Genomic DNA, 20,004 nt, shown 5'->3' on the forward strand with positions numbered 1-20,004 from the left:
TTCCATTGTTGTAAGGTTTGCAAACGCGATTTTTATCCAACCGATGTTGCATTTTTATCGTGTTTTTTTAGCTGCCATTAATGTTTGCTAAGTTTTGTATGGCTCTAGTTGGCTCATCCGACCAGCACCATACAGAATACTCTTCTATATTTGACCGCTACCTCTGTCACTGCCACTGTAGGAGAAGTGTTGAAAAGTAGAGCGTCTCCCTTTAATTGAATGCCACCTCTATTTGATTGCCACTTTGATATTCTTTGATCTTCAGGAACCCATTATAGCAAATGATCTCCGAACAAGTGTCCACAAAATTGTGCTAATCATAACTTGGCTACATTAATAACAATCCTTTTGTAGTTGCTGTTTGTATACCAGCCTGTTTTCTAACTCCAGAGCTTTAGTTTGTTTCGTTAAAACGTTGAAAGAACGCCAAAGAAGTAATTGATATCTGTATCAGGCTGATAGAAGTTTTTGTTTAATGCGATCTTGGTACTTCGATATATGTGAAAAATGGTTTACAATTACGAAGGAATCTGGACTACATCTTCAGGCTGTAAAACTAAACTAAAAGGCCAAACTAAAACAACCGTCAGAACGCCATTGACTGAGCAAACGATGCTAATATTTTTGTTCCGAAAATTTTAATTTTTGTTTCCGTATGTATTATAGATATAGTTTGTCATTTGTTGGTGAATCTATGTATGTAACATTTGATAGATTATTATTATTGTAACATAAATTTGCAGATTTATAGCATATTATTTGATAGCATTTCTGCAATTTTCTAAAGTAGGCATACAATGGATCGACGCTCCTAACTCATCTTCTATTGCACATAAAAGCCAGCTTTGTAATATTGTTAAATTAAGTTATAAAATAACACTGCCAATTTAGAATGAAATCAAAAAATAGAAAGCTCCAACAAACTGCAATGCAGGCCATAAGATTATTTTAGGTTAATTGCAAGCATCAGATATCAACTGGTAGAGATGTTTGTTAGCTTCCCAATACAATGCATGATTATTCATAGATCTGCAACAATTTGGAGGTAATTTAAAGCAGATTTATTGCATCACCAAAAGTTAATGTCTTTCCGTTCAAAAGAGCATACAAAATATAGGCCACATTCGCTTTGCCGGCAAAAGTATTAAATTTTATTTCCCAAAATTTTGACGAGCTATTTTAAAAATACATTGGCACCTTCTATTTGAACGTCACCTCTAATAAAACAGCACTTTAAAGAAAGGGTTGAAAAGTCATGTATTTAGTTATTTTGTGAAAGAGGCCAGCGGAACACTGGCTCATTTGAAGGCTAGCATAGTTGATTGAAGTGCGAATCTGCGCAAGCAGCTGGTAACTCAAGGCAGCATGGGAACTGTCAGTGAGTCCACCAGGTACTTTCTTAGAGACGCTAACTCTTTCACATTGTTCATCTCTCAGGTACACTCGAAGAAATTTCCATGTATCAGACAGGCAACATGTGCAACATGTCTCTGACCACATGCGGTCAGGAAGTTATGGGTGTAAATGAAGTTCATATTTGTGAGTATTGTAGTCTTTCATTGTGCGCATTGTGAGTCTTTCATCTAGCTTATTCATGTAAAAAAAGATATAGCATATGAGTGTAAAGTTGTCATATCAGCCATAGTTGAGATTTTATAAATAGGGAAGCAAAATGGAATGCTGCATGTTCATTTCTGCATTGCTGATACCCTTTGTAGGTCTTTAGCTGAAGTAGTACCCCAAGCTTTACTGTTTACAAGACAATTTTAAAGCAGAGTTAGCGAGCACATGGAAAAGAATTAGTCTTGTTGGTCAACCCTATGCTTTGCCTTTATTTTGTTCACACATTTTGGTATGTGATGACCAGTTTAATTTGTCACCAATTGTCACTTATGGAGTTTTGTCACAAGATGGATCTTTGTGGAACATTGACAGAAGTTGACAAACAGCCTTTTATGACAACCTTTTGCGTTCTTTCAGAAAGAACATTTAATGAGCTGAACAAGCTAGTAAAACTTAGGTATGTGACTTATTTAGCAAGATTTCATAATTTGCAGTTTCAAAAGCTTTAATGGTCTAAAACATCCCTAAAATTAGTTAACCTGGGTTCAGAGCCATTTTTATGTAGAAACCTGTGAAATTATCTTTTCAGTTTCTTAATGGTTTGAATTTGGCAGTTCCCATATTTTTCAAAAGTTTTTAAAAACTCAAGTTAAATAGATATTGGCTTGTGATTTCATATTTGCTTTCCTATTTTATATACTGGTAGAACTTGAGCTGTTTTCAATTTGAGATAAACATAGCTGGCTTGTATTAAAAACTTTATTATGTAAGTTAGTGAAGCCGCCAAGTTGTCAGCACTATCTTTACTGAGATTTCGTAGAATTCCATGTCTATATTTACATTTAGATTCCTCAATTCTTGCTGAACAATATGCTGTTCTACAGTTTCAAAATCAAAACCAGGACAGTTGCATTCTAAGCTAATTAAATAGAGGTGCATTTAGAATGATACTTGAAACTTATACTCCAGTTTTAATAAAGAACTTGTTAAAGTCGTTTTCTATTTCTTTACTATTTCCAATTGGTGTAGAATTATGGCCTGCAATATTTTACATTTTATTGCTTGCTCAGGTTTTACATTCACGAGCTGTGTTGATAATTTTCCAAAACTTCTGTGGAGTCGTGGTCATCCATCTGTGCGAAGACACGCTATAAGCGATAAAAAATATTTCCGTCTTGGGATCCAACCCAGAATACCAAAATCATAGGTAAGGATGCTACCATTTCATCACTCGAAAGCCCTAACCGTATCCTGGATAAATCTCCATATACTTGTTTATATATATGTTCATCTACTATATAAACGGCAATCGTTGTGTGTGCGTGCGTGTGTGTGTGCGTGTGTATGTGTGTGTGTGCGCGTGTATGCGTGTGTGTGCGCGTGTATGCGTGTGTGTGCGCGTGTATGTGTGTGTGTGCGCGTGTATGTGTGTGTGTGCGCAAATATGTGTGTGTGTGCGCGTGTATGTGTGTGCGCGTGTATGTGTGCGCGTGTATGTGTGTGTGCGCGTGTATATGTGTGTGTGCGTGTGTGTGTGTATGTGTTCGCCTTATAGAGTATCATACTTTTTGGACTATTAGCTGCTACTAGGTATCTAGGGCGCATTAGTTTGCCTTTATACATAACCTATTCATCGTTTGCCGTTTTCACACAAAAATGACGTAATAATTTCAACTCTATGGCTTTCTTTTAGCTTCATGACACGCGATGCTTTTTTGTCCTCGACGTATTTGGGCTAATTTGTTTTCGGCAAAACGGTATCGACAATAGACTCTCTTGATATTAGAATTTGGCGATTAAATTTTATTAACTTTTTGAAACACGATGCCGTTTTTGCGCACCTCTATTTCTGGCTTTTCTCAAGGTTCAATTGCTAAATCGCTGTTAAGGTCACCACTTTTCACGTAGACAATTGTATTATCTCGAGTAGGAATAGCATCTAGATTCTCTCACCTTCAATCAGACAAAGACACTACAATATTTTATTTTTACATTACATATCGTCATATTAGTATCGTCGTATTCAGAGTTTTGACGGATAGCTGTTGGTGGAACAGTAACTTTTTATACACATGCTTCTATGCAAGAATTGTTATTATTAATTCACAATATTCACAAATTTTATTTTGTTTTTTCAGTTTGTATTAACTGTATCATTACCGAATCATCTCATATTTTAATTGTAGCAAAACAGACTCAATTTAGCTATTACTTGCTAATTGTGAACATATCACGCAGAGCTTAGCGTCGCAAGCGTTTTGCTGCGCATGTTACCGCCGGAGTCTAGCAATCGATATGGGAACCAGGCTTTATTAAGGCTGCTTTGTGCCTTAGTTAGTGTTTAGTTAGTTAAGTAAACACTCAATGTACCCCCAACCTGTCGCAAACTTATTTCCTTGTCTCTAGATGCATCATTCATGCTGTTAAACTTATGGGTGCATAGGTCAAACTGGTTTCTGCTGTAGCGACCTTCAAGGATCCTGCACAACCTTCTAAGCAAAACAAATAATTGTCATTTCTGTCCACAATCACGCCGCTTATGTTACGAGGGTCCCTTTTTTGCAATTACTAAAGAAATAGGAATGGTCACATTATCACCAGTATTTCCAGCTACATGTTGAAGTAGACTCAGCTTGACCATGCTCTCTGATTATTACAGCTGTCCATCAGCAGCTCTCATGCGACTGAGTTGAATGGTTTCATGCGACAGCTCAACCTGTTCAATCTCTTCCTTTTGTCTTATCTGTTCAGTCTCTACTGCTGTTACTGGATTATTACTGCTACTTGAAATACCTTTCTGTTGGTCATTGATGGTTGATCCTGATTCATATGCCATTTTCAGGTCTTCTTCTGTTATTAACTGTCCAATGATCTCACTGGGTTATTATGTTTAGCTGTGGATGATCTTCATATCCTCAATCAAAATTGATAGATATTGATACACATATGTTGTACTTATTGAAAGCAATTTTCAATTACCACAAATTAGCGATTTAAAATACATAAAAATGCATTTATGTGATAGTTGATGCTCTACTTGACGTAGATGAGTTGTCTTACTTCATATCAATGTTTCAGGCAATCTTTCAGTATTGAATTGATTTTAGCCAATTTGTAAAATGTCTGAAAGTTTCAGTCACCTTCTAAAATGACTTAGTAAATCTGGTCATTTGTAAACTGACTAAAAATTCCGGCATCATACAAAAAGAGCGATTTTACACAGTGGCTGTAACATATATACATCTAATCTTAGCATTTTGCAACTTAGCAATACAGTTTTGGTAAGTTGTAATGAAATCATCACAATGTCGGTATCTGGTACTTGGGAATATAAAAATATCGGTGATATATTTAAAGGAATATTTTTAATGCAACAACGTTAGTAAAATAAGTTAATATTTGGCAGTAAACGAACATCCACTTTTCTAAACGCAAAGTTAGACGGTACAAAATAAGGTGGCACCATTTGTAAATGACACCTAAGTCTGTAAGTTGTAATGCAGTTTTTTGTAAAATAAATAACCTGTCTAACAGTGAATTTGGGTAAAGGTTTAGGATATATATACATGAATCATACGTATAAAATAACTGTTGATGATCTGAAGTAAACTGTTTGAAATTGGCTCCAACTGTGAGATAACCTAAATTCTCATGTTCTTTATAAATGAAAATATCAACATGGCTATTCTAACATTCTTATCAACACAAAACATATTTTCTTATTTTGCTGATGCAGCGGAGATACTATATTTTTAACTTAACAAAAATGTAGCTTACTCTTCAGACAACAGAGCGGAGTGCAAAACCACAATTATGTTCCTGATCGTAGCCTGTGATTTAATATTTTTACAAATACCAAGGTAAAGTATTCGGAGCGATTGTGTTATTTTGGACACGATTCCCATCAAAAAACTCATCTCGCCCATGAGTAATTTAGGTTATAGTAGATCCAACGCCCCTGTTTGTGCCTTATTAGCATTTACACTTACAGCTAATTTGAAGCCTGTGGGCTTTAAGTACAGTTATAAGTCTGAATCAAGGTGGTCTTGGCATCAAATGGTCTGATAACAGCTACATGTTTCGAAACCTTATACATTCAATTTTGAAGTTGAGCTCCATTAAAGTATAACGCTATATTGCTGAAATTATTTTGTAAAAACCCTGCTTTACCAATATTTTTCATGTCATTTTTCATATTTCAAAATCAGTTAGTTTTTTAGTCGATGGTAGGTTGACATCCTGATACTTTTCCAACCGATGTTAAAATAAGGTTTCAATGCTGACTATGGTAAACACCGGGGGTGTATCATAGTCAGCACAAACTAAAAGAACATGATGACATTGATATTACTATCAGGAGGTCAAGAGTATATCTAGGGAAGTCCTGCGTGAACCGATTTTGTGAAAACTGCATCTAAATATTTGGCCAGGTTTACTTTAAAAGTGAAGCAGTTTTGTGACTATTCATGGCTTTCATTTTAGTTACCTTGCTGGTATGTTGCTTATGACTAATTTCTATCCGCACTTTACTTGCTTCAGTAAATTTTTTAAGAGGGTGTTTTGTAATTTCCAATAATCTATAAATCATACCTATCAATTTTTAACCAATACTTCTGATGTTTATGTCTCTATTGATGTTATCCTATTTGTTTCATAAGATATCCAGGTTCAGGGAGTCGGTGATGCCACTGGTAAAAGCTATGCAATAGTCTTCTTGTCAAACATCATAAGAGATGCTGCCAACCCAAAAGGGGACCAGGTTGAGCTATACATTGCTCCACTGGAGACTGATACGATCATAAACATAACGACACCAAGCTATGATGGAGTCGACAAACCTGATGTAAGAACAGTAGTTGACTTTTAGTAGTTGACTTTTAGTAGTTCATTTTAGATAGTCTGTTAAATTGCAGTTTCTAGGGTGTCAGGGTGGCCTAGTGGTAGCGCCTTTGATTGTTCGAGCCTGGCTTATTGCTGATCTGAAAAAACTCTCAGCAAGCTTGCGACCCTAAAGTTGCTGGGTCTTTCGGAGCTAGACCATAACTTGGAGGCCCCGAAACAAAGGATCCACCGCTGTCCTTTGCATACTGGGCAAGTGAAATGGCTATCAGCCTCTGTCAGACTAGATGTGTTGTACTGGCATCCCTTCAGGTTCATCTGACCGTTCTGGAAGTCGTATATACTGAGAACCGGGTCACCTCTTCTCTGCCATACTGCTTGACCCAAGCATGCATGACTCAAGTGCAAATCATTGTTGATTTCCGCCAGACAGCCATATTATCATACATAGTAGTTTCTAGCCTGTACAAGCCATTTTGTACAACTGTTCCATTTGAGCCATTTTGGAAAGAGATTCTAACCTACGGCGGTCTCGTGATGACGGCGATTAACTGTTTTTGAGCTTTTAAGAGCTTGTAATCACATTTCCACATATTTTGCACATACAACACAGCAGAGTAAAACACGGTGAATCTTTTGATACCAAATAACTGTAATGTGAATTTTGTTGCAAGTCACCCTTTAATGTTAATGTTCGAGTTGCAGTATAATGCATCTCTACTCTGTTGGTCTGTTTGTCAAAGTGCAGCTATAGATGTCATAATCGCACATTCGCCTAGAGTCGGCCGCGCTCAAATACCCACCATCAAGTTTTGTTCATTTTAATCTTGAAACATCCAGGTAGTCACATCACCTCAAACGTCAAAAACAATCACAAATAATAATAAAAAATACCGATACTTTCTGATAAAACCCACTAACATTTTGTGAGCCTTTCTTTAAAGAATAGAGAAAGCATAATATTATTATGCTTTATTAGTTATCTTGAGGTGTTGACTAATGTTCTAAAAAAAGAATCAAGGAGATTGACCTCCTAGAAGCTGAGATATAGACAGCCAAACACAGGTCTACCTAATAAAGAATCAGAGGGAAACCCTTCGAAAATCCCGAAAACTGTGACGTATAAAATCGACTTAATGGTCATGTACCGGAGTTGCGCACCCTTACCGCCGTTACTTATAATGATTGTTTCGGCTACGAGATGTGAAACGCTTTTCGCGATAGTAAATAATTTACATACTAGCTCTGGTTTCTCAGGAAAATCATCCAAACATTGTGTGGTAAAGGCATTTCCCTACAACCCCTCGCCATGATTTTTTAAAGCAGAAGAGCAGATTTTGACTATTGTGCTTCAAATTTGTGCTTCAACTCGATCTCCCCGGATATGCTCCGAAGATCATCTGTTCAACTAACGGCGCGTGTATAGTCTATATGCGATATCCGCGATTGCAGTTTGTTTAGAATAAGAAATAGGAATGGGACTTTTTTGTTCCTTCATCATTTTTCTACTGTGTATCTACTGCAGCATTCAGTTGATTTTCATGATTATCGTCACTATTAACAGACTGGAAGTTCACTACAGCCATAATCTTAAAAAGATTAACTTGACCGTGCTGCTCTTGCTATAAGAAAAGAAAACGATAACTTTTGCTTTGATTTTTCTATTGATCTATTATCTTATCTATGATTATTTTTATGATTTATATAATATTCATAATGCATATTATACAAAATAATAATATAACTGCGTATAGAATAAATGATGTAACTAATATAATTTGTAGAAAATTCCAAATGATAACCGAGATTGATGATTGATTTAATTGATTCTATTTATTAGCTATAGTTAAAAAATCTGAACAACGCTAAAGATGGGTCTGAATAGGGAAGCTAAGTAGGAGAACAACAAAACTGAGCTGAACTAGCAAGATAGCAAAATGTTGCGAAATAATAGATGCGTGTAATTACTTTATGCTAAAACTAGTCTACACGTCAGAGGGACTGGTTCGGAATTCTAGCAGCGATGATTGTTAGGCCCAATTTGATTGTTCTATACTTCCAGGGATTAAACCAATTAAAACGCTGTGATTGTTATAGGAGAGCGCATTAGTTGGCTTAATTGACCAATGACACACAAGTCGATTTCATACGTCATATATTGATGATTACCAAAACACTTTTGTTTTTTTGGTAGACCTGTGTTTGGCTGGCTATATCTCAGCTTCTGGTTGGTCAATCTCCTTGATTCTTTTTTTAGAACATCAGTCAACACCTCAAGATGAATAATAAAGCATAATAATATTATGCTTTCTCTATTCTTTAATGGGAAAATTTTAAATTGTCATTTGCAGTAATAATAGATTAATTTCATTGAGTAATCTTGTAATCAAAAACGAATGATTGCATTTTGCTCAACTCTTTCACTACTGTAAGCTTATCAATAAGGTTTCACTTTTCTTTCCATTACGAAGCCTACACATTAGTTAGGCAATCAAATTTGGTCTCTAATGAAACAGCCTTGTTGCCAATCATGCGCAACCAATCAAAAATCTTTATGCTAAGCAATTCCATTTCTTATTAACTTTTGAACAAAAAAACGAGATCGCTATCGTCATAGCAACTTTGTTGCTGTTCATTGGAACAGTAAAAGGGATTAAATTTAGCACCACTTAGAGCCAATACGACAAAGGAACAATATCATAGGGGTGCTAACAATTACCATCATGACTGTATCTTAATTATTTTTGAATAAGATGCATTCAACAGTAAAACAATAGTTGCATTGATTCTCGAGATATTGCTAGCGGTATATTGATTTTTTGAAAATCCAGTTTAATTAATTTGGCCAGAAGAGCGTAGTGAAAGAGTTGATGTTTCCTAGAAGAAGCAAACTCTAGTCTCAGTTGCTATGTGCAAGTCTTAGATCATCTACAACCTTAGGCTACCATTATGAGTTTAACAGACCGAATTATTCTTTCAGCTTCAACTAGAAGGAACCGTAAATGCGGTGCTACAAGTTCCCCTTCTCTCAAACATTCGTGTAACTCCAAAAGACAGCCGCGTGATTGGACGCTCAACGATTACCTCTAAAGTGATAAAAGTAGAAGCCAACAAGAATATCGTTGTTTATGGAATTAACAAGAAAAAATATTCTACAGACGGTTTCCTTGCGCTGCCTCTGAATGTGTTAGGTAAGGATTGTTATGTGTAGTTAGTAGTTAAATAATTACTTACAAGGAGATCAAGTTTTATTTAAAGATGAGCTTGCACAAAATTTTAGTAGATTTCATCATAAAGTATCGATTTTTTATATATCATTTAAATATTTTAATAGCCATTTTATATCATCTGCGATTGTTTTTGATGATTAAGGTGGTGTGACTGCCAAGATGTTTTACGACTCAAATCAATAAAACTTAATCCTTGTTAAAATGCTCAGATCGTGCAAAAGTGCATATTACGGCATATTGCTAAAATGAGAAACAGACTGAATAGTTGAAACGGGTAATTTCACAACTTGAACGCAATACTAAATGTCAACTATAGCGGTGATAGCTACCAGTGATGTCATCTCACACGCATTGATATTTTGGAGCGTTTTAGCCATGATCAAGTCTTGTTGATTTCAATCTTAAAACATCCTGGCAAGTAGATCATCTCAAACATAAAAAATAATTGCAGATGATAGACAAATAACGATACTTTCGTATATAATCAGCTAAAATTTTGGGCAAGTTCATCTTTCGAAACAAAACTCAAATCATAACTTTGAAAAGTTTCTGGTGTACAACTGGTAGATCAGACTGTGAATGGCAATACAGTCAAAAAATGTATAAAAGTTAGTGATTCCAATAATTGTTTGCTGACTATGTTGAAAGTCTTTACAGTACTAAAAGCTATGTCTGTCTGTTTGTCTAAAGCCATGCTTAGAAGTTTGGAAAAAAGATTGCTGTCAACGGGATTAAAACTCAAACTTTCAACTCAATAGATGAACACCTACTATCAGCTCTATTCAACCACTTTGCCACTTGTTAGAAAAATCGGGCAGTTGGTTACTCTCTTTGATTTATTGACTCACCTGACAATCTCTCGGAGTACACGAAAGTGCCAGAGTTCTATTTTAGCATAAATACAATATAAATATTTTAGCATTTAAGTACAAATTCTTATAAGAATGCATTGTAATCAGTTTAGTTAGTTCTCATACCCAAGTGATGATAACTACTGTAGAACTTCTAATTGAACACCATATGGCTCTAATTTGATACTATTCTCCCTCATGGAGGAAAATAGAGGTGGTGTTCAATTAAAGGTTATATCGGAGTTCATAGAGATATACTAGTCCTTGTCATTGTCTACTGTTCGCCCATCTTTGCTCATAGAAGCTTTCACACAATGCTTAATTTTTTTAAATTGTAGCATAAATATTTGAAAATTGTGATTGGTTTGTTTTTATTGTTCTTTCAGAACATAATTCTATAACTTTATTGTGAAAACAATTTAGTTGCCTAGTTTGGAACTATGTTGCCAATCTTGTGCCATATTATCTGTTTGGTTCACCCCATGAATGTTACTCGTGCCTTCTTCCTATAACAGGCAGTGAGTACTTTGCCTTCTGCAACAGTCCTGTGAATCCAGACGATGATCGATGCCAGTTTGCTGCTGCTGCTATAGCTGATGACACAGTTATAGTAATAGATGTACCAGAAGGTGTTTCTCTTGACCCCATTAACGATGAAGAGCAGATCAAAGGACCTGTAAGTGCATTTTATACAAATTTTTTACCTGCACATGGGCAAGTTCAACTATTTTTTCATAAACATCTTTAAAACAAAAACTTGCCACAATGTTTCTACTTCTACAGATTGTCACTGGTAATATCGACTTTCTAACCAGGTAGAAAAAGGTTATATGAAAAGTTCAATAAATAGTATTTTATTTACTACAGACTGAGCTTGGGCTGACTTTTAGTGAATTGCAAGTAATCTAGATTTGAGCCCTTCTCAAGTTTTATCCTCAAACCACTTACTGATCAAATCATAAGTGAGATGTGTGAAACTGCTATTACACCCTCTAAACACTGGCTAACTTCGAGGAAACAGTATAGTTAGTGCAAAATATCCATTATAAAAAAGATGAAGGTTGGAATAATATTGACAATTCTTTGCCGATTCATTTCTTACCCCCAGTCGTTATTAGATGAATGAGTAAAGCTTAACTAAAATCTTGCAATTTACGAACAATGCTAAAGATCTTGTCATATTAGTCGCTATGTTACAAGAATCAGCTCTAGGACTTTCTAGTACCAGACCTTTTAGCACTGCTATTTTTCAAAGAAAGAAATTATTTATGCTTATATACAGTAAGTAAACAACAGATCATAGTAAGAAAAAACTTCAAAAGCTATGATTTTATTCATGAAATTTTAAATGAGCTTCTTTTTTTAAATACATAAAACATATATTTTTGCTTTTACGTCTTCAAAATTTAATTGAAGTCACCGTGTACCAATTTTTCATTTTGAGGGATGGATAAATTCTGAACTTGTAACCTGAGCCAAAAAAGTCCTGCACCTGAAATTGTCATGCCAAAAAGTCTTGGGCCAGAACTTTTGTCTGAAAAAGGTCCCATTTGACAAGAATATGATAAAATAAAATATAAAGAGCAGTGATTATTCACTCGAGTACAAATACAACATTTCTCAGCCTTTAAAATTGTGTTTATTTAATCAAATGTACTTGTATATCTGTATATATTTACATTAATTGCAATTGTCACTAGCATAGACTCAGCATCCTAATAACCTGTTGCCAGGGTAAGATAACTTCACAATATTTTGTATGAACTCAGTTTAATGCTGCTTGCAAAGAATTCTAGCTTTTTGACTTTGAATCAAGTACGATGAAGCTTTACAACTGAATGAAATTAATTATGTTTGTCAGACTACATTTGGAGTGTCTCTGGACAGCGATCAGGCCGTGGAGATTCAGTCCATATTTGACCTTACCGGAGTTCGTGTTTACACAAAAAATGGCCAGCCGTTTGCATTTTTTTCGGGAAACACTCGGACAAAGCTGCCAACTTCTAGAGGATCGAGAGATCACTTGGCAGAACAGTTACCTCCTACGAACGCATGGGCTAGTAGTTACTTCAGCATGCCAACTCCACGTAAGGATTTAGCTGAATGTGTGTGGTTGACCAAGCCTAATAACAAGGCAGCGGGAGGAGTTGTCGGCTGCTAGTGTGAGGAACAAATAGTTTCTAAATGGATGTTCATTCACTTGTTTACATGTGTCTATGACTTACTACTGTTTTTCTGCTGTTTCGGATCACTGTAGTTATTACTCAGAGTATGTACTAGCTACTCATCTTCTGGTTGGTGACCTTATACCCTCTGATTCGTTGATTCATAGCTTCTAACTATCATACCTAAAGCAAAGGACACGCTCTGAACATAAAGATTTTGGCCCATGCAATTCTGAGTATGCAGATTCTTACTTAACTTCCTTGTTTCAAATGGGAGTTGCTTCCACTCCGAATCATAAAGACAGTAAGATCCAAACGCCTTGCCACCATTTTGGTTTGCTAAATCAGTCCGAAAACATTTGATCGGCGATTACTTTGGACACAGAAACACCCACTACTGATGGATCCAAATTGATAATACTTGGCGCAGATCTCCCAACTGGAAATAAACAAATTTCAATAAGTAACTGCCGGTTTCTGCTATGGAAACGTTGTATTGCATCTCGCTACTGTTTTTGTTAGAACTTCTCCCTTTACATTAATATTTACGTGCCAAGGATGGATTGCTCAAACGAGGATGATGAAATAATCACTTTTTAGTGCAACTAGTTGAGCAAGAATGAATTAAAAAGTGACCATCACCCGAAATGAGGTTTACTTCAACAAGTTTTATCTTGAGGAATACATCGTGAATCTTGGAAAGATCAATAGTTGAACTCGGAATAGTTAAAATGGTAAAGTGGGAGTTTGTTAGTAGAAGGCAACTCCTAACCTATTCGAAGCATGGAAACGCAGTTGAAGTTTGCCCTTCAAATACATCTGTATTAATTTCATTGTTAATATGCTTATAATAATATAATAATAGCAGTAGAATATAATATTGCTAAATATGCTCTAGTAAGCCTTATTGCAAACTAGTTTAGCGTTTTAGGAACTAGTGCAAATCTGTCCAAAGTGGTGCAAACAAATGCATTGCAATTAGTTTTCTGAGATGAGTTACAATGAGTTTACAATGAGATGCAAGATGAGCTCTCTTTGCCTTTACCTTCCTAAGCTGATTAATAAACCCAAAGTTTACTGGTTGTTTAGGAGATCGAGAAGAAAGTGATATTTTCAAAGTGATAGCGAGAGACAAGGAAACGAGAGTCTCTTACTGGTACTACACGGATACTAGCCAGCTGCAAACTGAGACGTTCAATTTGAATCGTGGCGGTCACCAAGATATCCATCTTAACCAGTCTTCACCATTCACAATCAAAGTAAGCAACTTTTTGAGTGTCATTAACGATTGAAAATATAAAATTGCTTGAATAATTTGATTACATATTGAAATGTTTGCAAAATAAATATAATATTTGCACTAGAACTTCACAGTCTCTATCTACCTCGTTTGACAAAAATTCAAAAATGCAGTTAGGATACCAGTTTACGGTGTACTATAGAAACATAGTTAGGTACTGGATTATTAATCATGGAATAATGAAGTAATATAGTAATAATATGGCTGCAATAAGGTTTCCCTCATTCCAAGAAAAAACTTAATCGGTCCTCCTTTGTCTGTCTGCAGGGCCCCTGTCTGCTACCTAGAGTGGTCAGTTTGTATTCACTTTGTAACTGCACGATTACAGCTTCCTTTATATTTTACCTCTATATACCTCTCTATATAATTATAATTATACTAGCTGTACTACCCAGCATTGCCCGGGTGATAAAAAAGTTTTTGAACCTAAAGTTTATGTTTATTTAACTTATAAAAACAGTTAGCATTCTAAAATTTGCCATTCTAACTTTTGAACTTCATATCATGAGAAAATATTTTTGTGCAGCTCAAATAAATTAAGAGAAAAAAGAAAACAACATTTTCAAACAACAGTAACTTTTAAACTTCATATCATGAAATAAGTGTTTTGTTGAAATAAATTAGGAAAAAAAATAAAACTGTAAAGGTGTTTGAATGTAAATATAAAATCATTAGTAAGTAATGGCTAAATATAATCTGTTTTGCTACGATTAAAATAAAAAGTTACATGGTATATGATTTTATGATTTCAGTGGCATTTCAGTGTTGGCATCATAAGGTGAAATATCGTATCAAGTGGTATAGACCCAATGTAATTATCTAATGCAATTACAGCCTGTTAAAAATCATCATCATTAAAAAATAGTAACAAACAATATGTTAATCTTGGTAACTATAATTACTTGCAATAACTTTGGTGTATTTTGTGAGTATGATCTGCAAAAGTATGTAACATTACAATCTACTACGTGCAGAGTTCTTACTTTCAAGACAGACGAGTAACATAAACGCTGAATCTAACTTATATGAATTTAGCTTATGAAAAACATAATTGAAAGAAGTTTTTGTATGCATTCTAGTAATCAACTTACGAAAATTTTATTTTTTATATTTTTAATCTGGTTTGTAGTATAACCGGTGACACTGAACTGATATATAATCGCCAAATTCTTTTTTCAACATAATCTATTGTTGATACCATTTTGCTGAAAACAAATTAGCTCTAGTCCAGTAAGGACGAAAAAACATCTCGTTTCATAGAGCTTACAGAGTTCATTGAGTTTCAATTACAATGCCATTTTTGATGTGAAAACAAAACTATGTATACGTTATGTAGTAGGAGCGATAAATTGCAACAGCTTCCGTGGTCTCGTATTTAAGCGCTGGATTACAAAACTGCATTCGCAATTCTCGTGAGTTTAAGTCCAAGGCGTGAAATGTTATTTCCAAAATTTTAATAGCTAAATTTAGACATACCAAAGGAGGAATGACAGAAAAAAGATGACAGACGACAAACTTTGGGAAATTTACACATGTATATAGTTGCGTCTACTAGTATGTGTGCCGTCATATTCACTAATATGTGTGGCGTTGTATCTACTAGTGCAAGACTCTCTCAGAAAAGATCTAAGGGATTTTTTTCGTAAAAATTCAACAAATGGCATCGAGTTACGACAATCGGTATCATTTACTTATACAGGCCTTTGCGAACCATTCAGATTAAGAAATAAAACATTGGTGCTCGTAATGTTCTATCATTTCTTGAAGCAGAAGTACATATCATTACATGTTGCTGGTACGCTGACAAACCTGTGTAATAATTATATCCACAATTATTCTGCAATGTAGTAAGATAGTCGAGTGGTGCAGTTGTAGGATGTTTGACTGAGAAGCCAAATATCCGGGTCTGATCCCTATGTGGTGCAATCTTGTCCTACCTCTATTCACATGGCTGCTGATGAATGGACGAACAGACAAGGCTTACATCATAAAAAAACATTGTATTACCTTATTTCAGTCCAGTCGACCTGTACTTGTCATCCAAATATCCAAATCTGCTCATCCTGAAAGCGACAAGCTAAATGACCCTTCAGCAATATTGGTGGTGCCAGAGGACAGATGGAGTAATAATTACCATTTTGTTACACCATTGTCAGGTCACAGGTGAGTGGGATATTATGAGTGGTAAGGTACTGTTAGGTTCAGGACAGGTCTACTGTACTTAACCGAAGGTAAATATCTGGTTTGCTCATGAGTGGGGTAGAGTAAAATAAAGCATACAGTACATACATGTAGTTACAGTCATAGGTAGAGTGGTGTGCGAAATAAGCTGGACCACTTTTTCGGAAAACTAAAGTTCTCATTTACAGCATTATTACTCATTGTAAATTTAGTCAATAGTCATGAATTATATATTAAATCTTATTTTGTCCTCATTTTGAATATGTAAACTAAACATCTGTAAAAATAATTTTTGAATGACTGTACGCTAAATTCTTAACATCTCATCTTTTAGTAGTCGAACAATATGTACACAGGTGATCACACCACATACAGTTTTATAGCTTGAAACTGCTTTTGTAGCTTAAAATAGTTAGCGCATTTTCCAGTCATAGGTACCTGACAGTAATATATGTAGATAGGGTAGCGGCATGTATTGTTTCTGCCTCTGCTATAATCCAAAGACATTTTCATTGTGAAGTTTTATATAATCAATTTAGTACAACCAGTAGCGCAGGTCAATGACAAATGCAAAATATTGTTGCAGTGCCATAAAGAAATATTCTAAAATAATAAGAGTTCTTTAAGGAGAATAAGAAAAAAACTCTAATAGGTCATCATTTTAGTTTGTATTGTTTAGGTTGAACTGTGTCTGATATAGCCTGATATTCACGGCAAGAACATGGCTAAATACTAATGCCATTATGGAAGTGTTATTATCACGTCTCATTGTTTGAGTATGCACTTTTAGGAATTTGGCACTGTTGTGTTAGTCTAATTATGAGCAATATTATATCACTACTGCAATAGGAACACGATAAAAATTAACATGGCTTGAATGTCAGTTTCATCTTTGTTAACTTACTAGATTGTTACAAAAAGTCAAACTTTTATGTTTCGCTATGTACGCTCGTGTGAGGCACTGCATAGACATTTTATTGCACCAACGCATGAAGGTCATACCAAGGGAAGTCAAAACAAAAAGGGTTGAGGCATCGCAACATAGTACTTTATTGGCAATAATTTCATTTCACAAATAGAAATGTTTTTCAAATTAGGCCATACAACAGTAGTAAAACAAAAAAAGGGAAAGAAACTTATAAAAAAGGTTATTCTATTGTAACGTTGGTAAACCTTTTGCCACAGTTACTTTATACTAAACCGGCATTAAAGTGAGTACTAAAACAGTATCTTGCCTTCATCACCTTTCGTATGATGTAAACGCATGCATACAAAATTACCAGTGTTGCAACAATCATATTTTATCAGAAATGGCCAGCACTACTTGGAATAATTAAAATACTCTCTAGTGGACTGCATTTGTGAAAAACACTTTTCAGCAATGACAAGTTAGTTGGTAACAAGTAAGGCCCTTGTATTTGCCTATGTAATTTCTAGCAAGAAAGGAGCAGTTCAGCAAATGTTTGTCAGAGCCTATTAAGTATATGTCAGCCTGACCTCAAGGCATTAGTTTCCTTACTGCTATTTGCAAAACGGCTCTCAGAATGCATGTTTCATCCTCATTACCGAAGCTCGAAGAACTAATATGTCTACTTCAGTAACCCAGATGGAACTCAACTACCATTTGAGAACTACATAATAATAACCATTCGCAAGCAGCATCGACAAGGCTTGTTGCTGCAAACTGTACAAGGGCTTGAACTGGACATTGGCAATGATCCATCTTGGGTTGAAATGCCAGGAGAACTAGGTGTTGAGGGTGCTGTCTTTGGGCTCCCTAATAACCATGGTAAGAGAACAGTTGACTTTTATTGTAGTGCTATTTTTAATAGAGGTTTTTAGTAATAAATACTAGAGCCAATCAAATAACTGGTTTGACATAGTATTCAAAATAATTTTCTTCATTAAAAAAACTAAAATTAGATGGAAGAGCGTTAAAGCAGCGACAAATGATATTTTTGAAATAATTGTTAAATATTGTAAGCAATTTTTTTCAAGAAAGTTGAAATTAGTTCAAAACCTGTAACCTGTAAAAATGAGGACACAAACCATGAAAGATCATGGAACCTTTAACAAACCTACAATATATATTGTAGTTACATGAAAAAACTTTAATTGTGTGTAGTTACTTTTCAAATACAATCCATGTGAACTATTGTTTTCACAAATGTCGCTAGATTTCTGTGAGAACCAAATCAGTAGAATCATAGAAGTAGCTTCTATGATCTTAATGATTTCCTAAAGCCACAGCAATAAATTTTAGGTCAAAGTTCAATAACCAACCTTGACCCAACAGCAACATGGATGGCGTTGCTGTTTGGGAGGATCGACAGAGAAACTTATGGTAATCCTATTGGTCTTAGGTTCTCCTCAACTGTAAGTATTTATTAATACCTGCCTATTTGAATGTTAGCTTATAAGGATTTATCTTCTCGTTCACTGACATAATGTAGCATGCATTTCTGAAATGGTTAATTAGTCGAAGAGTTTTTACCGAGCTGGGTTGATTTGAGACCGAGCCAATGACATAGTTAGGCCTGCAAGGAGCTAGTGGAGTTTTTATTGACTAAAGTTTAGCCATTTCAATTCCTAAAACAGTTTTCATCAGTAACAGTTTGTGTCCAAAACTTACCTGCAAATAGTGTTCCCACATCAAATTTGTTTCTCAAAAATCTTGAGTGGTTTCTAATTATAACAGAATAATATTTTTTATGACATGCACTTAAATTGATGTCTGTTTTATAGTTTTTGTCACAACCCAAAATTCAACAAAATGTATTATCACTTTCTGCATAAAGGAGTAAATAATTTTAAAAGTTTCCGCTGCTTTCATTCTCTGACCTCCAAATGATGATGCTGTCCTTAGTCTCTGACCTCCAAGTGATGTTGTCTTAAGCATTTGCAGAAATTTTCTTGAATTCAAGATTTGATGCAAATAAATCACAAATGAAATAATTTAAATATATTATTTGAGTATCTATAGAGGCTTTATTGCAGTTGTCCTCTCCTGCTAATAAAATGAATGAATGTTGTAGAACTGCACAAGCGAGCCAATGAAAATAGGAGACGGCATAGACAATGACTGTGATAGAAGGCTTGATGAGGAGATGGAAAATAATTTGGATGATGATGGAGATGGGAGGATTGGTGAAGATCTGGCACCTCCTCCATCTGGTTACAAATATCCCATGGTAAGTTGTTTGCCCATCATATAGCAAAGATGCTTTGTGTTCCACTGCAAAGACCGTTTAACATAAAGTTTGCAATGTTTACTAGTTTACTTGGCGACTATTTAATGGCATATCAGTCAGGTAGAGGTACAAAGATTTTCAAAGTACAAATTGAGGTTGGGGCCAACAACAACAACTAGTAAATTGTAATAAATTATGAGTTCATTGTGAAATAGTTATATAAAGATATGTATCACCTATAGAAAGTATCTTACTCTGCTGTGTTGTACATGTAGGTTGCCAAATATATGGAAATGTGATTACAAGCTCTTAAAAGGTCAAAAAAAGAACAATTAATCGCAGCCATCATGGAAACGCCGAAGGTTGGAATCCCTTTCTAAAACGGCTCAAATGGGAGATAGCTGAACGCGATGGCTTCTGTTTACACATTCATGCAACCTCATTCGTCAAAATGTTTTCACAAATATACTCAACGCATTTAATAAAACCATGTCTATTGTCCTTAAGCGTCTATTTCATCATCATTATAATGCGGTCACTTTGAGCACTGATATCTCAACCTCCCGTAAAAATTTGTGCAATTTTTTAATCTTAGCTCGAAGGAATGCAAATCATCTTCTGATAAACATGAGGACCTGTCACCTGGTCACCTGTGATATCCGGAAAATGCTGCAGAAATTGTTC

The 20,004-nt window shown here is 35.2% G+C and overlaps 1 protein-coding gene across 1 annotated transcript; it reads left to right on the forward strand.

The window, feature by feature from the left end:
- Nucleotides 1–4,868: 4,868 nt before the first annotated feature.
- On the forward strand, nucleotides 4,869–12,644 carry LOC137402416 (IgGFc-binding protein-like). Its single transcript, XM_068088915.1, has 5 exons — nucleotides 4,869–4,881; nucleotides 6,222–6,406; nucleotides 9,383–9,593; nucleotides 10,999–11,159; nucleotides 12,345–12,644. Exons 1-5 carry the CDS (start codon nucleotides 4,869–4,871, stop codon nucleotides 12,642–12,644), a joined length of 870 nt encoding a protein of 289 aa, XP_067945016.1.
- The last annotated feature ends 7,360 nt before the right edge of the window (nucleotides 12,645–20,004 follow it).

This window comes from Watersipora subatra, chromosome 8 (genome assembly GCF_963576615.1).
Source record: "Watersipora subatra chromosome 8, tzWatSuba1.1, whole genome shotgun sequence".
NCBI classification, from domain to species: domain Eukaryota; kingdom Metazoa; phylum Bryozoa; class Gymnolaemata; order Cheilostomatida; family Watersiporidae; genus Watersipora; species Watersipora subatra.